General features: G+C 46.5%; 1 protein-coding gene across 5 annotated transcripts in view; it reads left to right on the plus strand.

The window, feature by feature from the left end:
• PRDM11 (PR/SET domain 11) overlaps positions 1–22356 on the plus strand; it is a 48764-nt gene extending 26408 nt beyond the window's left edge. For 2 of the 5 annotated variants that reach the window (XM_065839105.2, XM_065839104.2), the window contains exons 6-8: positions 12239–12426; positions 15461–16111; positions 16945–22356. In XM_065839105.2, coding sequence (XP_065695177.1) covers positions 12239–12426; positions 15461–16111; positions 16945–19109 — 3004 coding nt within the window. In that variant the 3' untranslated portion in view covers positions 19110–22356. Of the gene's footprint in view, positions 1–3054; positions 3468–5196; positions 8281–12238; positions 12427–15460; positions 16112–16944 lie in introns of those variants that run through there. The other 3 variants (XM_071809114.1, XM_065839106.2, XM_065839107.2) reach the window with 3 other exon arrangements.
• The last annotated feature ends 407 nt before the right edge of the window (positions 22357–22763 follow it).

Raw genomic sequence — 22763 nt, forward strand, 5'->3', positions numbered from 1 at the left:
ACTTCCAAATATCAGTGGCTGCTCCTACAGGCATCCTGCGTGCTAGAGGAAATGCATGAGGAGAAAAAGATCTCTGACAGTAATACTGTCTGCATTTTTATAAGGAGGAAGTTAATGTGCCTGCTGGGAACCTAACTTTAATTGAATTCGTGATTAAAACTGGCCAGGACTCATTACTCTTTGCATGGTGAGTTTGCTGTTGGAATAGTTATCTTAGATAGTTTTGACCCAAGTCATGCTGGAGCAAATGAGGAGAAACCCTAAAATCTGAGTATCCAGATCTGCCACAGTTTGTCCTGTGTACTGGAAAAAGGGCTCCGATTTCCCAGCGGTGCAGCTTAGCTGGTGACAGCAGCTGTGGATTCAACAAAGAAGGGGCACAGGTTTCCTGACCCCGCGGCGTCTCTGAGAAGCTCTGGAGAGACTTCTGCTCTGCAAGCTCACCTCTACCCAGGGGCGCTTTGCAAAATACCGTTGCTCCTTTTTACTAGAGCAGCTTGTCAGTGGAGGTTTGTTTCCCCCACACGGAGGCACTGATGATACTGTGCAGTCCAGGGTACCTGCGTAGAATATACACGACATCCTATTTTGCTGAATGTGGTAAAAATCAAACCATAAGTGTTCCCTTTCTCAATATTCCATGTAGCCTTTTCCCTCCTTCCAGTGTTCAGCTGGGAGAACTCCTTTTTCCTTTTAAGTTTGGGTGGTTGGTTTTTTTTTTAGACTGAGGTCAGTGTAGCAAGTGCTTTGCTGGCTCTCCATCATTTCATTACCATTTTCCCTAAATGCTCCTTCTATCCAGGCACAAATGAAGCTTCACCAAAAGAGGAACTCGGGGATACATATATGTTTGTCCCAGTGAAATGCATCTATGCACTTAGCTGTATGTGGCCTGGATTTCAGCAGCATTTCCTACTGGTTCTTCCAGCTTTGACCAAAGTTAACAGCTTCTGACACCCTGATGGAGGGAGCAGTGTCAGGGAGATTCATTAAACAGCAATGTAACAGCACTAAGAAGAAAGTGGAACGACATCAGACAAGGGTCACACTGCCTTTCTGTAGGTTTTTCTTATTCTGCAGCCCACAAGCACCTTTCACATGAGAGCACCCCAAACCTCATCTCTTCTGCTGGGCCACGACAGCAACAGAGAGGTGCCAGCAGGGACATGGCAAACGTGGGGCAAGGGGGAATAATGCTGAGGCCTTTGCTTATACCAGCTTTTCAGAAAGTATTTTGAGGTAGCTAAAGTCTGCCCCTGAGAGACAGGCCATTCAGATGCGATTTTAGCATTAAATGTAGTTCTTTAAAAGAGGAGGGTCTGAGCTATCCCAGCCAGAGTTTGTTCCCCTAACATTGCAAAGATGCTAACTTTAATGCTGGTATTACTAGTTGATAGCATCTTTGGTTTCATTTAATTTGGGACCATAAGCAGAAAGAAAACTAACACATTGGGAAGGCAATAAGTTTTCCCTCCCACAGAGTCACTTTAGTGACAGTTCTTAGGTGTCCTAACCATCAAGATGTCTTATTTCCTGTATGTTACATCTTAATATCCTTTTTAAATCTTAATTCTAGGCTGTAGTGACAGATTTTTGGGGTGGTTTATATTAACACTGAAGTTTTCTACCTCAGTTGAGTATTGTGTTCTGTACCATAACTCCATGCCGATGTAGACTTCTACCTGAGAGCTTCCTTTAAAATATTAAGAACTAAATGACATGGGTGCCAAAAAGGTTGACCTTTTAAAAAAAGTTTCCAACGTCCATGTTTTTAGTTGTTTGAAGATGTGTAAAAGCTGGTTTTTGTAAAATGTAGCACTAGCATAACTATTTTGGCATTTCACTCTGCTATAGTGCAAATCAAGGCATACACTTAAGTTTTCACAGAAGTTCTGCTCCTCTGTGGCCTCTGATCTCTTCTGTGCTGTTCTCCGTGCTTGTACGCAGGTGTCCATTGCCCAGGCTGCGGATTATTCCCCTGCCCACAATCCCACTGTGTTTATGTGCAAAACTGGATGTTCACGCAGTTTTTCTCTTGCCCTGTTGAATAGACCTACTGCCTTGTTTGTTTTTCACCCCAGTGAAAAGCCCTGTTTAGGACTAAAGTTTTGTTTATTTTTGAAGTTTCCTTTGGCTGTGTCTGGAAAAATTAACACATACACACACACCCCTCTTCGAACAACACTGCTTGTTCTCAGGATGGCTGCCTCTTTTTCTCAATGGGCTGAGGCTGTGAGTTTTTAATTTGAAACATCAGAAACTGGGAGCAGGCTTCTGTCAGCAGCAGTGACAGCAAAGCCTCGCCAGGAAAAACAAGTGGGTGGCCTCATTCCTTTTGAGAACAATAGGAAATGGCAACCATTTCTGGGTAAAACAAGCTTGCTGTGAAGCAGACAAACACTGGACGTGCATTACCCCTTGTGCTGAAGAAAATACTTTTTCTTAGGAAAAAAAGATTTGCAGAAATTGCCCATGAGTCTGGTTGAAATCTCCCTCCCCTGAAAATATCCAATTGGATGTAGCCTCTGCATGACATCCTGCAAGTTTTAACAGAAAGGGTGGTGTAAAAGTTTCCATTGCATTTTGTGCTAGGCAGAACAATAAGATATGTTTCAGGCCTCTGAATTTCCTCAAGAACCCTTTTTCGAGCAATGTCACCTTAGAAGCTAATTCATCAACGTGACTGCGAGTTCTCAAGTTTTTTTTCTGTGCACAAACTGCAGCAAGTGATGTGAGGCTGTACTGAAATTCTCATACGTAAGTCAGGGCATCAGATGAAGTGTAAAATTTCATTTTAACCGTAAAGACGAGAAGGCTTCTGCACACTACTTGCTGTTTTTTTTCTTAAGCTTGAAAATTGTCTCTTAAAAACAAAAAGGCTGCCTTTTCCTGGTGCGATTGAGGAAAACTGAGAGGTTGTTGTGGGTGGGGGGAGCTGGATCCCACCGAACTCCTCTGCCTCAGTGTCACACTGGCCAAGGGGTTGGATGCAGAGGGATGCTTTGCGTTGAATTCCTTTTACCCAATTGTGCTCTGTGGGATGTTCAACCCAAGGAACATGGCTGAACGAAAGAGGAAGCCCAAGTTTTCCAAAGAAGAACTGGACATTCTGGTCACTGAGGTGACCCGAAATGAAGCCATGCTGTTTGGGAGGCAGACAATGCGTCTGTCCCATGCTGACAGGGACAAGATCTGGGAAGGCATAGCCAGGCAGATCACATCAGTCAGCCAAGTCCCCAGATCTGTCAAAGACATTAAGCACAGGTGGGATGACATGAAGAGAAGGACCAAGGACAAACTGGCATTCATGCAGAGGTCCCTCTCCAGCCCCGGCAGCACGGGGCGGCCCTCGGCCATTGTCCTGACCGCCCACGAAAGAGCCATCGAGTCGACGCTGCATTCATCACACCAGATGCAAGGCTTCCGAAGAGCGGATCTGGACGTGGTTGACAGCCCGTCAACAAGCTGTAAGTATCACTGCCTTAACACCTCTTTGTCTTATGCTTGCCTATCTTAATTTGACACCAGAAGAGCGTTGTGTGTTTTGTGAGATGCTGGATTGCCTGTCAAACCAGGTCCTACTGCTGTGTTGGGTTTCAAGGTAGCCTGCTCTGGTAAGCATAGGATATTGAGATGGATTGTGGAAAAGCTGTTTGCAAGTTAACATCATCTTCATCTATTTATCTAGTCCTTTTCCATACTGTCTTCTAAGGGTAGACATTGTTCAGATTCCACTTTCCTAATGGGTCCCAAGACTGAACTAAGCCTACAAGTGAGGGAATGTCTGTAGTTGAAGTGCAACTACCTCCAGTCTGTGAAGAAGTGTTTGTAAAGGATTAAAAGTTCTTCATCTTGCATGCACCCCAATAAAACAGCAGTGCTGTCAAGCTGAGAGCCATGTGCCAGTCACTAGTGGATCACTGCATGGTAACCATCTTCCAAAAGGGCTGTTGAGGGGGCTTAGTGATCACTGGTGTTTATCCTCTGAGGCCAGGCCACTAATGGTTTCTCACTAGTGGTCTGAAGGCTCAGCACAAGTGCTGTGAAAAAAGTAGATGATAATTACTCCCTTCTTCACTGTTTTTTATAGAACTACTTTTCATGCTTTCTCAGTTAATCTTCTTACACCACAACTCACAGACACCTTCCAGTGCTGAACTACAAGCTACTTTTTTGCAGGTTCTTTCCTCAGTTGTGTACATACGGTTTTCTTATATGGATGTACAACTTGGTCTGTGAGCTTTTAGGGATACCAAGGAGAGAAAAAGGGGATAACTTCTTGGGAAGTGAGCCAACTAACGCTTCATAGGTCTTGTATTTGAAGTAGTGTTAGTGGGAAGACAAGGACAAAAATCTTCAAGAACTGACAAAGTGGGACCTGATCATTCTTTGCATTTATCTTGGAAGCCAGTTGTGCTAGTTCAGAGGTAAAATGTGCAAGGAGATAGCAGGCAGCAGCAACATGTGAAGTATCATCTCTTCTGACACTTGATGTGCCTGTACCTGTGAACTGGCACATCACTAGATATCTATCAGACTAATGAGAACTTTTTCACCGAGTTTTGCTTTGGTTTTGGTTTTGCAGTGAGTGTACATGCTTGATTAATACAGGATCCTGTTGCTGTTATGCCTGACTGCCTGGTTCTCTTAGTTACGCCAAGCCATGTAGTTGCCTTGCAGTATAGACCTTGCAAGCAGCGAAGACTGTGTCTGTGCTTTTCTCAGTGTGGAGCATGTAAGAAATGACATGGGAGCAGGGTTTTGACATGAGGAACTGAATGTGTCAGGGTGTTCTGAGACTGAACCAAAGGCGAAGAGCCTTTGTCCCTCCAAAATGTTGGAGTGTTCTAGCTAGTTGTGGTTTTGGGGAAGGAGGGTCATTGCTACTGTCTGAAATTAATTCATCTTCTAGTAATGAACAATGCTGTGTACAGGATACCATGGCAGCTTGGACTCCTCCTGCACTGACTGGGTTCAACTGCTCTTCAGGCCTCTCACGGCTAAACTTGTCACTCAGATTCTAATGTTGCTGCACATGCATGTTGAGTGATGTATCAGGAGCTACAGGCTTGTCTCAACTGGCAGGCTCAGAGGAGGGAAAAACCCTTTTTCCATGTGCTTTGACATACCGTGAAACACAAGTCAGAGTTGTGAAGGATTTCATGTTATTAATTCATTATTTCTCTTCTGTTTAAGCTGACGAAGATGAAGAGATGCCAGGCACTTCTCGAGCACACCGCTTCTCATCGCTGCAGAGGGCCAGTGCAGGAGTCAGCCAGCTCTCTGGGCCCTCCTTCTTCCACACTTCATCCTCATCAGAGCACTCGGAAGCTACCAGCCAAAGGCAGGAACTGCACCGTCCATCCCCACGCACCACCTCGTCCTGCAGACCCCCGCATCCTCGCACAAGGAGCCCTCCCCTCTCCAGCTTCGATCACCAGCTTCTCCATTCCCACATGCAGCAAACAGACCTGTTCAGGCAGTTCTGCAAGGAGCTGGTGGCCATTCACAGAGACATGGCAGACAGCATGCATGTCATCAGTCAGAGGATGGCTGACCTCAGCAGCCAGATCAGCCAGATGTGCCAGACTCTGTCAGAAATCTGTGATGGGGTCCAGGCTTTCCATAGGATACAGGATCCTAGTGGCATGCAGGGGTCTCTTCTGCAAGCAGCTTGCTCAAAACAGCCCCCTGAGCCCATTGCAGAGTCTAACCAAAACCCACCAAAACAGACTCCTCCTGCGCGGACTACCAGGTCACGAAAGAGAAAGCACCATTTTTAACCTGCTTCCTATAAAGAAGGGTGCCCCTTCCTGAGCTGCTGCATGCTCACATGGCATCTCCATGTGTATCAGTACTCTGCAGGGCAGGTCAACAGACGCCCTAACCTGTCCATCCCTTTGCTAGCTAACAGAGCAGTATGAACCATGGCAGCTGAATAGTAGGGCTGGCCATCTGCAGTGGCAAAGAGGAATCTCAAATCTTACAGAGCTTGGGATGTAGAACATCTTTCTGTTAATAGAGATTAGGAATTTGCACTGGCTTCCCCATGCTTTGCATGCTCTATAAGCTAAGAGATGCAATAGGAAGCATTATCTTTATCTCTTCCTGTGCCTGTGAAGTCTTATTTACTGAGACAGTGTACTACAGAGCTCCCGTTGCAATCAACCCACAAATTTACCCAACTGCTGCCTTCCTATCATCTTCCTGCAAATTAGTATATGCACTGTGCAGAAATACATCCTTATGACTCTGAAGACTTTAGTGGCTCATTGTTTTTATCTTGTGTTCAGCAATAATGGGCAATCCTGGGCTCGCTGTGACTCACACACAGGTTTGGGAAGAGGGATGTAAAAGCAGAGCTTGCACAGGGAAGGGAAGAAGGGCTGATGCTCAGGACAGGACAGATCTGAGTACTGTGTGGTTTTAGACTCTAAGAAGGGCTGCTATGGCACTTGCCTTGATCTGGCAGTACCACATGCACAAAGAGTTCAATTTTCGGATGCTCGAGTCTGAAACCCCTACCTACCCTTCACAATTGCCGTTAAAATATGGTTACTTCTTAATATGACAACATTTAAAGAGAATTGTATTATATTATTTTCTTGCATGTTTTAATCAGTTTTGAACCACCTCGCCCTCTTCAAAATATGAGACTGCACAGAAACAAGGAAAGATATAGGGCCTGCCTCTTACCTTGGGAACAGTTTGGTTTTGTGTCGCTGTAACTCTGTCAAGTCCAGTACAGTCACTTTGCACTTACTCAGTGGTATTGAGCATGGGATCTGTACTGTGTTCTCCTATAGTGAAGAGTTTACAGTCTAAATTTACATCTATATAGGTTAAAATCCTAGACATAATGGTTTTGTACTGCTTTCTTTCCCCATACAGACACAAGAAAGAACTGTGTTATAACGTTTGAATTGCTTTAATGCTGCAGAAGGTTTCCATGTACAACCCTGATTCAGAAACTCTGCTTTAATAATGTTACCTCAGGTGGTGATAACATACACATGGCAGCTATTTTACGATATGTCTGTCTTTTGCTTGATTTACACATCTGCACTTACCATGTTGCCCCCATCTCTGGAAAAATCTGGACCATTATCATGTCATTCTTCAGCAGAGAAAAGGGCCAATGCACAGCACGCTGCTGCTCTCTGGGCTGTTCCGTTACATGTGGAGGTGGGTTACAGCAAAATATTCAAGTTAGTATGAATGCCTGTCATCGTGCCATGTCCAGGCTACAGACTTGGCCAAAAGGTTGTATATACTTCAGCGGGAATTGAACACAGCGCAGTGTAGCATAAAGATAGCTTGGTTTATGTGATCTTGAAGGATCTTCTTTAATCTGTCTGGCCTGTCCTTTGAAAGTATAGTGCACTAGTTTCTCTTCTGGAAAGCTCACTGTATGTCTGCTGTGTCAGGTGTTCCTGATGTGCTTTCCTTTTTTCTTTTTAATTGTTCTGTGGTTCTTATTCAAGTAATTTATTTTCAGTGGTGTGGTAAAAGGCCCTTGAGCAAGGAAGTAGAGGCAAGGAGAAAAAACTTTCTGAGGAATGACCCACGCTGGTTTCATGCAGAAAACGTTCCTCGTAGTGCTGGTGCAAGACCAGGGCAGTACTTGCTCACCTTTCTATGAGAATATAATTTTACTTCTGTTGTTAGATTTGTATTCTGCAAAAGCCACGGTCTCCCTTCAGTTGAAGGGAAGCTTGGGAAATCTGGTAGAAGTTGATCTAATTTATGAATCACAGAGAACTGAAAAAACAGTGATATGTTTTAAAGGCTTTCTGAGTCAATACAGTACTGCTGCTATATGCCAGAAATCGTATTTTATATTTCTATAATATTTGGTCCGTACTGATGTTCTCCCATGGATGTACTGATAGGATTAGCTCCTCTGATGTCTGGGTGGATCTATTCCAGGAACCCTCAGGACTGCAGAGGAGTAGACTCCCATGGATGCTGGGCACTGGAGGGAGTTGCCCTCATTGCTGCCATCAGTTTGCCCACATAGATGCATTTAGAGAGAGAACCCCATTGTCCTGATACAGTGTGCGCAGCCTTCAATGCAAACCCCCAAAGTCTGGGCTCTGCTCAGGAGAACCGACCTTGCACTGTTAACCACCTGGTGTCTCCCACAGTTTCCTCTGTGGACTATTACAGACTGGCCCAGATTTGCAGCCGTATCTTCTGCCCTGTGTAGACCCCTCAGTGGAGTGGCTTTTCTGTACTGGCTCACAAAGGATGCTTCCTCCTGCACCCATGTTAACTGGCTGTTGAAGTAAGTGCTTCTGTCAAAGCAAACTGCTGTGTTCAACCCCAGTATCTCCATGTCCTGCACATGCCGAAAAAATTATCTTAAAAAGTATTTTTGTTAAGAATACAATAAATATATAACCCTTAACACAGTTGTTGTTGAGTCGTTTGTTTCTCACAGAGAATTTTTGCCTGAACTGGTAACAAGCCTGTCACAGATGTGGGGTCTCCTGGAGGCACTGGGTGTTGGGGAGCTGGGGCAGGGTTTGTGGATATGGCACCCCGTGGCATCTGCCTGGGCTAGTGGCAGCTCTCTGGCACGGGATCTCCTGCCTTGCCTCTGCGCCTGACTTGGATTTGGGAAAGCCAGTGGCCTTTTCCCTGCAGTGCTCTGCCCTGGCAGGGCATCAGTGGAGCACCCCCAGGGGCAGTGGGGAGGCATGGGGCAAATCTGAGGGCGGGCAGGAGGAGTGACATAAATCTGATCTTCCAGCTGTGGGGCTCTCCTTCCTCCTTATTGTCTCTACTGGCTGCTCCATTCACCTCCTGGGGAGGAGTGGTCCTGGCTGCCAAAAAATACCGTGATGTTTTTTCCAAAACTTAGCAATTTGGTGTCCTGAGTGGGCTGTGGCTTAGAAGAAAGGGAGGCAAGGATGTTTTTTTGCTGCTAGCTAGAAAGGCTATGAGAAAAGTGGTCCTGCGGAACAAGGAGCTGCAGGTGGGTCATAAATGGTCTCCATTGGTGCAACAGCTGGTCCTGAGTAGCCTGGATAGAGTCTGGCGTGTTCTTGAGCCTGGCTCATCCCAGGGACCAAGCAGGACATAAAACGTCCTATTTGCTACTGGTGGCAGTGCCTGTCTGCAAGAACAGGAGCGGCTCTGGGTGGCTGGCTCTGCCCCAAAGGTGGTCCCAACCCTGCTGTTCCTCAAGGGATGGTGGTCCCTGGGAAGCCTGGTATGCAAGCAAGGCCGTGCCTGTCTGTGTGCAGACTTGTGACAGCCTTGCTGTGCCAGCCTAGCTGTGCCTGTCTTCAGCATCTGAACGGAGGTGGCTGCCTTGCCTCAGCTCAGCTTGAGTGTTTGGCATCAACAGGGGGACTGGCCGCTTGCCCAGCCTATGCAGGAAGGGTTACTCAGGAAGGCAGACTGGTACAGTCTCCCCTCTCAGCTGGCAGTTTGTGCCCCTGCCTCCCCAAGCAGGCTGCTCTTCTGTGGAGAGACTAACTCTGTCCTTGGGAAAGCCTGTAACCTGTGGTGTGCAGCAGCATGAGGTGTTCTAGACCAACAGGTGGAATTTGGGGTTTACACAGTCCTTCATAACCTGTGTCATTTTTGCCCTTGAAGCCGTGGCTGGGCAGCACTGGTTTGAAAGCGGTTCATTTGTGTTGATGATCTCATCCCCACTTACCTTACCTCAGGGAAGTATCACAGATGTAAACTTCCTCTCAGAGCGTAAACCACCAGCTGTAAGGAAAGTGTTTGTGACTGTATTATTCCACAACTGTCTGTTAAGGGCTTTCTTCATAACTCCTGATGAGATCAGCAGCGCTGGATGCTGCAGGAGGCTGGATGGGAGTGAGCGAGCAGCATGCTGCAGGGCTGCAGCAGTATTGCAGATCTGCAGCGTGTTGAAGACCTGCAGAGTGTGGCAGGGCTGCAGGGTGCTGCAGGGTGTTGCATGGCTGCAGCAGTACTGCAGCTCGCACCCTCCAGCCTGCGCTCTCCACACTCCCTGCCACGCAGAGCTCAAGGACAGTCTCAGGCAGGAAATTGGAAGGGTTTACAGGCAGCAGAGCAAACAGGAAAAGCATGCTTATGCTTAATAAAATACTATGTAATTAAAGTGAGCCCTGGTGGGAATAGTTAACCAGGCTTTCCTTTCCCACACAAAACTGTGTTTGAGAGAATTTTCTAAATCTCACTGTCAAATGCTGTGGATGCACTGGATAGTACTGCCGCTGGGCCATGAATGCGTCAGGGCCTCTGGCTGTGGGGGTGGGAGTCCTGTATGTTGTGTTAAGAGGCTATGAGTGACTTCGAGGTGGTAAATCTCTTCAGTTAACCGGGCTCCTTTGCAGGTGCAGCCAGATCTCATCATTGCTCCAGCGATGTTTGGGCAGCAGGGTGGAGAGTGGCCACAGGGGCTCTCCTTAACTGGCACTAGGAAGCATCCAGGCATTTGTTTGGACTGGGGCGAGTATCTTCTAGGATCTCCTGTGCTGCAGGGCATCAGACAGACCACAGCATATTGCTTTATCTCAGGGGTTGTGTATCTTGTGACTGTCTGTATGTCTGATACACATTTTGTGGAGTGATCACTAACACCCAGAAGTGACAGCCTGGCAGCACTAGCTGTTTGCTGTTCCAGGACTTCCTTACTACCACACTCGTCCAGTCTTCCATTCCTTCTCAAATACACAAAATGATCATTTAAAATTCTTTTGTTTTGTGATCAAAAGTAGAATAAGGGTTAACAAAGCCAATGTTTCACTAATTTTGGCAATGCGGGAGCCTGATGTTTAAATAATTACTGAAGATTGTGGAGCATCCTGGTTAGCACACGTTAGGAAAAATACAGCTTAGTGCAGGCACATGCAGAGTTGCTTAACATTAAAACCAGAATTGCTGGAGCTATGGGCCATCTGAGCCACTGCAGACTTGTTTTCTGTGTTTTGTAGGAAATTTCACCAAGTTTGTGGCCTTAGATGTGTGGGTTAGTGAGGTCACATGTGGGTGGGCTTGTCTTTATCTGTGCATGCACATGGCTGGAGAATGGGAGAGCATTCAGGGAAAAATTGACAGATTTCTTAAGATGAAGAAATACTCATGAACTATAAGGGAATGTTAGGCAAGGACTAGCGGCAGCAGATGTCAGAGGAGCCATATGCAGCTCATCTTCATTAATGTTGCTGTGGCAGGGAGTGCTGAATACTAGAGGCAAATGGCATAGGAGAAGAAAAAGCTTTTAGCTGCACACTCTTCATATCTGCTCTCGGGTCTGTAGATACTGTGACAGGGACTCTTCCTGGTCCTGGGTGGGTGTGACAAGCTCATGTTGGTGGCAGCTGGAACCAGTATTACAAAGCCTTTTCCATGTCCTCTAGCGAGAACACAGGGAGTGTGCGAGCAAATGATACCATCCTAGCTGTAGATCTCTGTCTTTCCAGGTTGCACACAAGGACAGTTGTTTGGAGTGTGAATTAATGCATTTCTGTTGAGCTGAAATTTAGCTGTTCTAAACCAGGAAAATGAACCCTGTGCCCAGAAAGCAGTCTTTCTGTCAGCACTGCCATGAGATCCCCACAACATGGTGCTGGGCTTTCCTGAGACGTGCAGGGCTGTTTGTGTTTTTATGTCACACCCTGCTGAAAGCCCAAGTGCAAAACCTTCCAGTCTTTGGCTTCCTTTTGGACAACCATATAATACCCCCATGCACATTAGATATCCCTGTTTCTGCCCTGATTATCTCACTTGTGCTTGTCTGAGAGCAGAGAAGCAAGGCAATCTGATTTATGCTAAAAAGAAGGATGGTGGTTTTGGGAAAGAGGCAGATGGAGGGACCCTGCCACACTCTGGATGCTCCTGAGAATAAAGGAGGAGGCCCTGGAATGTGAAGTGATGGTGGGGAATCCAGAAATCCTTGTTTCCATCTCTAGGCAAAAAAAAATGTGCCCATGAGTATTTGTGTCACCATTACTGGCAGAAATAGTCCTTCAGAATGGATGCACATTGCTATCATTCCTTCCACAGCAGAAATGAACTCACTGTCTTAGTGTTCCCTGGATGTCCATGCTCTTTGTCCTGTACCTCTGGCAATTTGCACACCATTACTTACAGCTCCATGCTTTCCAGTCTGGCTGTGTTGATGGCTCTCTCTGAAGGTCATTCTGGCTTCCTCATGCTTGTCGTTCTGGTGCAAGGGCAGGCACAGGAGAAACATTTGTGTTTCATGCCTGCCTTGTCACCTTGCCCTCAGGTACGTGATCATCTCTCGAGAGGAGAGGGAGCAGAACCTGATGGCCTTCCAGCACAGCGAGAGGATTTACTTCCGTGCCTGCCGTGACATCCACCCTGGGGAGAAGCTGCGGGTCTGGTACAGTGAGGATTACATGAAGCGGTTGCATTGTATGTCCCAGGAGACCATCAACAGAAATCTCACAAGCGGTGAGTCCCCTCCCTTTCCACCCTCTCCCCCGATCCCCTTGGGCTGCCATACTTGTTGCACCGAGTGTGGTGGGTGAAGTAGGTGATGCCCAGGCTGTGAGAGGAGAGCTGCATTTCTGGAAGCAGAGCACCTCTGGGTGAGAACTCTGCATGACATGGATGGATGGGTGTACAAGAAGAAGAATATAACCGCTGTCATGGAGATCATAAAAGAAAGATTTGTGCCATGTTGTGTCATGTCATGTTGTGTCGTGTTGTGTTGTGTCATATCGTGGGTGTGCTGCAAGGGCCTGATGCAAAGCCCAGGGATCACAGAGCTTCTCTGTCATGAGGATTCCTGGCCTGAAGATTGCCAAGCTGGTGGTCCCACAGACAGGCATTAGGTTTTTCTTCTGAACATACTGCTTTCTCTGGCTCCTGTGAGCAGCCTGTTTGAGGGAGCTCTGGCTGGTTTTGTGTGCATATGAAAGAGAGATTTCCTTGGTGTGTTTGTATGTCCATTTTCCTCGCCTAATTTATCTCCTCTTTCTTCAGAAAGATAATTTGGGATCAGCGCGACATCAGCTAGAGACTCCTTAGTGTACAACGTACAGGAGGCTTTGTACTTGTCAGACTGATTCTTCCCTGGATAAAAATTGTTATCTTAAGAGTAGCTGTACTGGAACAAACCCAGTGGTTCTTTAGGTCAGTGTAATGTCAGCAATACAGGAAGCTTTAGAGGAAGGCAAAAATTCTTAATGCATCTGTTCATCTACACAATACCGAGACCTGAAGTTAATTAGGGGCATTTCTTTCCAGGCTTGGCCACAGAATGGCAGGGCCTCAGAGGAGCAGCCACACTAAATATAACTTTCTAATCAAGATTCCCATGTATATTATTACACAGCTGCTGTTGCTGCCTTGACTTGGTAAAAGGTGTCTCCTCTTTAATCATGGGGTGGACAAGATGTCCTGAAAAAGCTGGTTATCCTCCATCACCCTGGAGTTATGCACTTGCAGTGTTACATCTTGATGACTGTACTTGGGCAATTCCCACTTCTGAATTAACATTGGCATGAATGTGCTCTTTTTTGTTAATAAACATTACTGAGTGATTAGGTACAGACTGCAGTGATGCTGCTGCATCCCATGCACACATTAGTTGTCCAGATGGCTTAGCCCTTTCTGAAAGTACGACAAGAGAAAGACTATGCCCTTGGAGCAGCTGCTCTGGAGGGACATCAAGGCCACGAACGATTGCCCTGCCATACAGCCATGCCTTTAGTGGTGGTGTCATGATTTTTGCCAGCTGAAATGGTAACTCACAGCCTGATCTGTGCCATGAGTGTGGTGAAGATCTTCCTCTGGGCTCTGGAGGACCCACCAGAGACTGCTGCGCGCTCAGGGAGAATCCCACGTGGCTGCAGAGATCATCCTAGGAACCCCCTGGCATCTTGGTGAACTCATCCTGCAGGAAGCTGGGCTCAGCCTGCATTCACAAAAGCAGTGCAGAGACATTGTAACAAGGAGCCTCTCTTGGACCATTGCTAGATTTGCAAGACAACACGACCTCAGCTCGGAGGACACTGGGAGGCAGTCAGGGTGCGGCACCTAAATCTGTTGAGTCAGTTTCTATTTAAAAGGTTTCACATTCCCTGCAGAGGAGCCTGTCAAGTGAAGTGGCATGATTTATTAACTCACAGAAGAATAACATGGTGTCTGGCTTTCATTTCTGACCTGCCTCGTCAATGGAGTTGAGACCAATAATTTGAGGGACCGTCTTGTCATTTCTAGCTTCTCCATAGAGCTGAACCACTCAGCTGGGGCCAAAAACAACCGAAGAAGAAGAAGAATCCATTCTCTAAATTCCCACTTCTGCCAGTAGTCGTTATAGTGCGTAACAGGGGAAATATTAGGACAGAGACTCAAAACTTTGCCCATAGAAATTCTTGGCAATTTGTTGACAATGAGATCTGTTGTTATGGATTCCCTCAAGAAGTGGCTGGGGTTGCCAGCCAACATCAAAAGCCACTGCCACTTGGGCCAGCCCTTTTTTACGGTGCCTTACTCTAGCTGTTCTGAGTCTTGCATCTTTTCTGCATTCTTAGCATTACTCCCCTTAGAGGTAGCTTTTGCTCCGTAACTCTTATGAAAGCATGAATGCACTTTAAAAGCAAACAAAACCAAAAATCAGCATAAAGCAGCGTCTTGTTTGGGAAGCCATCAATGCTTGAAGCTATTTACAAGATAGAAGAATGATGGAAATTGAGCCAAACCTATCGTCTTTTGAATTTCCAGGTAAGGAAATCTGGCTCTTCCCTTTATTTTAAGCAATTAATAATTTGTATGAGGTTGCTTTTGTTATTTTTTTTTTTTTTAAATCAATGAATGGCCACACTCTTAGACTCCACCGGGACAAGCTAGATGTCCTATCCTTCGAGGGCTTTCACCCATTGTAGCTCAGTTAACAATGAGTACCTTGGGGTTTAAGAGTGCAAGTTGTTTTTACTTGGAGCAGCCTCCAAACTGAAGGAGAGTAAAGGGGCTTGAAACTTTGTGCTGTGTTGTGCACAGACGCTGGGGTTGTCATGAAACGGTCCAAATCTCTCACTGCACTGCTGTAAACCTGATACCTTTTACCAAGTCAAAACAGGCACAGGCAGGTCTTCCAGACAGCCGAAATGGCGCTTGGGCTCTGGGCATTAGGTTCCACTGTGATCAATCAATCACCTCATAGTCATTCACATTGTAGGTTGGTTATATCTTTAGGTTAAACAAGCTGCCTGTAATTTCTCTTCTCTTTAAAGTGTGAGGGTCCTACTCCGCTGTGGCTACTCAGGACTCTCTCTGTTTTTGCAGACGTGCCCATTAGCAGGGCTCCTTCTCTCGCGAGTCTTGGTTTCCACTGAGTTGTGTCAGTTCCCTGGTTTGTAACATGATGTGCAGACCTGCAGGGATACAGCCTGCCTTTTTGTTCTTTTTTTGTTTGAGTTTTAGGTTGAGGGATGTTACTCGGTTCCTGGTGATAATCCCCACCCCTCATTTTCCTTTCCAGGAGATAAAAAGTTGCAGAGGGAAAAGTCAGAAAAGAATGTGGAAAATCAAGAAGATGCAAGGGGGCCACTCCAGCTCACCCCCTTAAAACAAGGGAAGAGCCCCTACAAGCGCAGCTGTGACGAGGTGGAATCCCATTCACAAACAAAGAAAAAAAAGATAGACCTCATCTTCAAGGATGTCCTGGAGGCTTCCTTGGAGTCCACCAAATTTGAAGAGAACCAGTTAGCAACAAGTACGCCGCATTCCATTAGAAAAGCATCTAAATACCAGACTGAAGACATCTTTGAGAGGTGTGGCAGTGCCATGCAGGATGGCTCCCTGAACCTCAGCAGAATCCGGAGTGAGGGGGAATGGAAGGTCCCCCACAGTTCCTCTTTCAGCTTAGCCAAAGATGTGGGCATCCTTGAAGATGAGGAAGAAGAACCCCTGTCACTCAAAGCAGACAGCCCAACTGAGCTGTCACTGGCTTCTGCACAAGGTGACTCCCATGAAATCCCCACCACCTCCTTCTGCCCCAACTGCATCCGGCTGAAGAAGAAGATCCGGGAGCTGCAGGCCGAATTAGACATGCTGAGATCTGGGAAGTTACCTGAGCCACCCGTGCTACCGCCCCAGGTACCTGAGCTCCAAGAGTTCTCGGACCCCACAGGTAAGCCTTGCCGAGTAACAGCGTTCTCCAAACCCTGCCTAAGGAGAGTAGTGAGATGCCTGTGTGCTGTGTACCCATCTAGAGCATTTTGCTCTGAGTATTCAGGTGAACATGTGGTTCTGTGGAAGGTTTGTTGTCAGGTTTTGTGGCCGGGTGGGTCAGGAACTGACACAGCCATGATCACAGTGGAAAACACTGTCTGGGAAAGACTCTGTATGACAACTTGCTCTCTTTGTTGCCATTGTAACTGATAATGCACTGCCAATAAAAAAGACATTCCATTGCAGACAGTTTGTTTTCTGTATTTTTGATGCATTCTCTTTCAGTGGAAGCCCCTCCACAGTGCCTCACATGCTACCAAGAAAGTCTGAATTACTGTGGTAACACTGAAATGTGCGCTCTTTATGTATGAAATTATGTCCTGCTGTGTTCCTTGTTGGAAAGCCCTCTCTGTTTGCTCCACTGCCTTAACACAACCATGTGTCCCTTTCTGAAGATATGTTTCATTTCCTCCAGGAACATGCTGTCAAGCAGCCAGGAGCCTTCACCAAATGGAATATTTGTGTCACATTGTGTATTGTGCAAATGGCCAGGATGTAGTGTCCTCTCTTACTGTCCATTGTGGCATGTTGGAGACAAAGTTCATATGCAAGAAACATTGCTTTATTTTCTCTTCAAAGCCATGATTCCAATGCTACCCATAGTGCCTTGTGGACAGGAGAGGGCAGGTTGTGGCCAGCTTGTCAAGCAATGCTCTACTCTCACCAGTAGGATCCTTCTCTAGCTCAGCAACTTTGTAAATACCATATTTTTTTTCTTTTTTCTTCTTACAGCTTCAGAAAGCATCATCTCAGTTCCCACCATCATGGAGGACGATGACCAAGAGGTGGATTCTGCGGATGAATCGGTGTCCAATGACATGATTGCTGCTACAGACGAACCTTCCAAGATGTCTTCTGCAACGGGCCGGAGGATACGGCGGTTCAAGCAGGAGTGGCTTAAAAAGTTTTGGTTTCTGCGGTACTCCCCGACATTGAATGAAATGTGGTGCCACGTCTGTAGGCAGTACACAGTGCAATCCTCTCGGACTTCAGCCTTCATCATTGGCTCAAAGCAGTTCAAGATACACACAATAAAGCTTCACAGCCAGAGCAACCTCCACAAGAAGTGCCTGCAGCTTTACAAGCTCAGGATGCACCCAGAGAAGACAGAAGAGATGTGCCGAAATATGACCCTGCTCTTCAATACAGCCTACCACTTGGCCCTGGAAGGAAGGCCCTACTATGACTTTCGGCCTCTGGCAGAACTACTGAGAAAGTGTGAACTCAAGGTGGTGGATCAATATATGAATGAGGGAGACTGCCAAATCCTAATCCACCATATCGCCCAGGCTCTTCGAGAGGACCTGGTTGAACGCATCCGACAGTCTCCCTTCCTCAGCATCATTCTGGATGGGCAGAGCGATGACTTGCTTGCAGACACAGTTGCGGTTTATGTACAGTACACGAGCAGTGATGGGCCTCCAGCAACTGAATTCCTGTCTCTTCAGGAACTGGGCTTTTCTACAACAGATAGTTACCTCCAAGCGTTAGACAGAGCTTTTTCCAGCCTGGGAATACGACTGCAGGATGAGAAGCCAACTATTGGCTTGGGAGTTGACGGTGCTAACATTACTGCTAGCCTGAGAGCCAACTTGTTCATGACAATCAGAAAGACCTTGCCCTGGCTTCTCTGCCTGCCCTTTATGGTGCACAGGCCTCACTTGGAAATTTTGGATGCTATCAGTGGGAAGGAACTGCCATGCCTGGAGGAGCTGGAAAACAATTTGAAGCAACTGCTCAGTTTCTATCGTTACTCTCCCCGACTCATGTGCGAGTTGAGGGTCACTGCTGCCACTCTGTGTGAGGAAACTGAGTTCCTGGGAGACATTCGAGCAGTGAAGTGGATCATTGGGGAGCAGAATGTGCTCAATGCTCTAATCAAGGACTATCTTGAGGTTGTGGCCCACCTCAAAGACGTCAGTGGACAGACCCAACGGGCGGATGCTTCTGCCATTGCCTTGGCCCTCCTGCAGTTCTTGATGGACTACCAGTCGATTAAACTCATCTACTTCCTGCTGGATGTGATTGCTGTGCTGTCACGCCTCGCCTACGTCTTCCAAGGGGAGTACCTTCTTGTGTCACAGGTGGACGATAAAATAGAGGAGGCCATCCAGGAGATCAGCCGGCTAGCAGACTCGCCTGGGGAGTACTTGCAGGAATTTGAGGAAAACTTCCGTGAAAGCTTTAATGGCATTGCTGTGAAAAACCTACGGGTGGCTGAAGCCAAATTCCAGTCGATCAGAGAAAAGATCTGCCAGAAGACCCAGGTGATCCTAGCCCAAAGGTTTGATTCCCGTAGCCGGACATTTGTGAAGGCCTGCCAGGTATTTGACCTTGCAGCTTGGCCCAGAAGCACTGATGAGCTCATGAGCTATGGGAAGGAGGATATGGTACAAATATATGAACACCTGGAGACGGTCCCGTCATTTTCCAGAGAGGTTTGCAGAGAGGGGATGGACACCCGAGGGAGTCTGCTGATGGAGTGGCGAGAACTCAAGGTGGATTATTATACCAAAAATGGTTTTAAAGACTTGCTCAGTCACATTTGTAAATACAAACAGAGATTCCCCCTCCTAAATAAAATAGTTCAGATCCTCAAGGTCCTTCCCACCTCATCAGCCTGCTGTGAGAAGGGGCGCACCGCCCTGCAAAGAGTGCGCAAAAACAACCGCTCCCGGCTCACGCTGGAGCAGCTCAGTGATCTTTTGACAATTGCCGTGAACGGGCCACCCATTGCCAACTTTGATTGCAAGAGGGCACTAGATAGTTGGTTCGAAGAGAAGTCAGGCAATAGTTACGCACTGTCGGCCGAAATGCTGAGCAGGATGTCGTCTCTTGATCAGAAGCCGATGTTGCAGAGCATGGACCATGGCTCTGAGTTCTACCCGGATATTTAGGAAGGAATGCCTCAGATCAGAAAGCTGTTGAATAATTTTTTTAAATCTATACTCTAAACTTTGATATATTATATAAAATATATATATATATATTAAGGAAAAACCCACACTGAAAATTTAAAAGTTAAGACGATGTGCGTCTGATAGAAGCTAAGCAGAATTTTAAAGATTGAGACAATGTTTAGACATTAACTGGTGTCTCCAACCATGGCAGCTGCAGTGTAGGTGGCAACATTTCATTCTTTAGAAGCATGTGCTGGGGCCATACTCTACATGTTCAAACGTAATGATCTATAAGCTAGACGACAGGTCTTTGTCAGCCTCATCCTCCCGGCGGTTTCCTTTGTATGTGTGTTGTCGGTTTGTTGGGTTGTTTTCTGTGTTGTTTTGTTTTGGGGTTGTTTGTTTGTTGGTTGGTTTTTGTTATTTTCTTTTTCCCTCAGTTTTAATCTCTGCCTCTCTTTCCATTGTTCAGTCCAGTTATTGAGCCAATTGAACCTTTTGTTGACGACCGTCAGATTTCTGATTCCCGACAGAGCATCCTGTGCGTTTCTGTTGCCCCTATCTCTCCAGCTCCACCCAGTTCCCTTTGCTCACGTGGGGGCTTTCTTCACTCACAGAGCTTACTGGCAGGAGGGGAGGGCTGGGGGCATGATTTTGGGGTTTTCTTCTGATTTAGAAACAAATGCCTCCACTAAACTGTGATGCTTCTTTTCTCAGTTCTCCCTACTTCTGGGCTGTAGAGTAATACTTGGCTTTCAGCTCCTTTTATGATAACCGTAGTACCAGTCTGTCATCCATATATTGTAACATGATGTCATGTGCAGACTATAAAATAGCAAAATAGAGAAGGCAGGGGGAAATTTTTGCATTTATATTTTTATATTGTAGGAGATAAATATATATACATATATATATATACAACTATTCATTCAAAACCAGGGCTGCTGTGGAAGCTAGACAGCCAATGAGTCAAGAGCCCTCTCTGGGTGGAGATTCAAAGGCTTAAAAAATTATATTCTAATTTACATTATTTATACTATGTCTTTATAATCCTAGATTGTTGTGGGTTTTTTGTTTTGTTTAGTTTTGATTGGAATGACTGAAAAAAAAAAAAACCTGCTGCAGTTTGGTGGCAGGAGCTATCAATGCAAGATTATCTTGGATTTTATTCATGTGATGATGTCCTATAAAGGTTCACGTACTCTCTTCTGACCAAGGTAACATGTTCCACAGCACAGCAGACTAATGACAGCAGGAAGAAGGGATGCTCGGCTTCTTCCTGCAAAATATTTGTTCCTTTCTTGAAGGGATGTGGAGTCCAGCTGACATGTGAATGGGGGACTTGCACCTTCCATCACAAAGAGATTGTTCTGTGGGCTTGGGGTTCTTCTTTGTTTTATTCTTTTAAAGTAAATGAGCTCCAGGCATTCACACAATATCACTTCAGGTTAGAAGAAAAAAAAAAAAGGCAACCAAAAAAAAAAAAAAAAGAAAAAGAAAAAAAAAAACCACGCAAAAAAAGGTGCAAAAACTCCACAGATGCTAGTGCCTTGCCCCGCTGATGTGGCATGGACAGCACCAACCTGACCAGACCATCGTGGAAGTGAGAACCTGTTGCCCAGAAGGTATCTGAGCCAACATGTTCTAACTTCTCAGAGGGATGAGCTTTGTGCCAAGCTGTGTTGTTTGGAAACATGATGGTGGTATCAGCAACACTGAACCTTTCCTTTTTCCTGTTATACCCTTGCCCTTGGTCTTGGTGCTAAGATATCTCTAGAACCGTTGCTGCTAGTTGATAGCTTTTCATTTATATAAATATATATATATATATAAAATATTATTTTATTTTTTAAACTTTTTTGTTTGTTTTCAATGGAGATGTAGCATGTTTGGAACCGATCTCTCTTGGAGTCACTTCCACTGCCAGGGTTCACGCACTGTCTTCCCCAGGAGAACATGCACTTCTGCCTGGGCCTCACTCACCTCCCGCTAACCCCTTTGCCCTATGCAGCCGGCGCTGGGCAGAGGCGTGCAGCCTAGCTGCTGTACACCGGCTCAGCTTTTGGACCGCATGGGAACAGCTAGACTGGTATTGACCAGAGTTTTGGAAGTGTCTCCCCTCTGTCCCTGGGGGACTGAGGAGGGACTGAGCCCATCCGAAGCACTAGTGGTGATCGGTCTTTGCGTCCTGACTCTGCCCCCTTTGCCGTAAAACAAGGCTTTTCAGCCAGATGGTCCGAGGGGAGCAGAGCAGACCCCGCAAATGTATCGGTGAGGGCTGGGCAGGTGGGGTACCCTCTGCAGCACTTACTCCCTGCCCCTTTGCCCTACCTCAGATGGCAAGTGCAGCACACAGGCTGCACCGAGGCCACCCGCCTGCTGCCGAAACGTTGGCGGGGCTACTTCCCCTGCGATCTTCACGGAAACGTCACGAGCTAGCTCAGGGCGTTGTGCCAGGGCATTGATATGCAACACCTAGCAAGCAAAATAATGGCTTTGTTTGCATTTTTTTCCAGTCTTTCCCAATAAATTAGGTGATAAAATTGACCCATTCATCTAGAAAAGTAAAAATTAAACTGGAAACTCTCCACCAGCTGTGCAGACTTGGGAGGTTGTTTGCTTGACCATAAAACAGGGATCTCTCCACACGAGGTGCCTGTATCCCACTAGGCCTGGTGAGTCAGCTCTGCTCAGGGTGCTGCCACAAAGCTCACAGAGCTGCTCCCGGCCAGGGAGATGGCAGGCACCCTCCTTGGATAAAATCTGAGGAGATAAAAAAAGATAAAAATGTTGGAAGAATTGCTGCTCCGTTAGTCTCTGACGTGGAGATGGGCAAGGCGAATGTAGATGTTGGAGAGAAGCAGTGAACTGATGCACCAGAGGGAAATGGGCAGGTGAGGTAGAGTCTTCCTTGCCAAGCATGCATGTGACAGTAGGAGCAAAAGTAACAAAGATATTTGATGCAAGCTGCTGTGGCTGTTGGAAAGGCTGTAAAGACAGCTTCGTCCTTTTTTTTTTCTTTTTTTTTTTTTTTTTGTAATTATTTTCTCTTTGCTCAACTCCATAGCTCTTTGTTTTGGCAAAAAAATCATGTGCCCTTCTGTTGCAGCAGTGAAAGCTCCTTGGCACGTGGCTCTGTCACGGAGGCCTGTAAAAACGCTTGGGCTGCATGGAGGCAAGGGACACCTGTGGACAGTCTCCAGACACCTTTGCAGACAGGAGCAGCAGAGGCCTGTTAACAACTCCTGCACTGAGCCCCTTGACTTTTACCACTGGGGAGAAAATGGTGCTTCGCCTTGTTGGCAAGGTAAGAGCTGCTAGAGACTTGTGCAGAAATTATTCCTCAAATTTGCCACTCCTTTCCTTTGGTTTGTTTGCAAATCCTGCCTTCATCAGTGACATCTTTCCCTGGCTGCTCTTATTCCTAATTGCACAGTGAAACATGCTATGAGTGGTGTTTTGTATCTTCAGGCAGTCAGCTGGCAAAGGGAAGGCACTTGTTTCTTCTGCAAGTAACTCTGCATGCACCTGTGATGTGTCAGTAGGAAGCGCAGGTCCCTGCGTGCGATATTGCAGACACCCACGATGGGAAAGGTCAGAGACCCGTTGCATGGGTCGTGGAGGGAAATGAGCGCTTGGTGGAGCAGCCGG

The sequence above is a fragment of the Patagioenas fasciata genome, chromosome 5 (genome assembly GCF_037038585.1).
Source record: "Patagioenas fasciata isolate bPatFas1 chromosome 5, bPatFas1.hap1, whole genome shotgun sequence".
Taxonomy (NCBI): Eukaryota; Metazoa; Chordata; class Aves; order Columbiformes; family Columbidae; genus Patagioenas; species Patagioenas fasciata.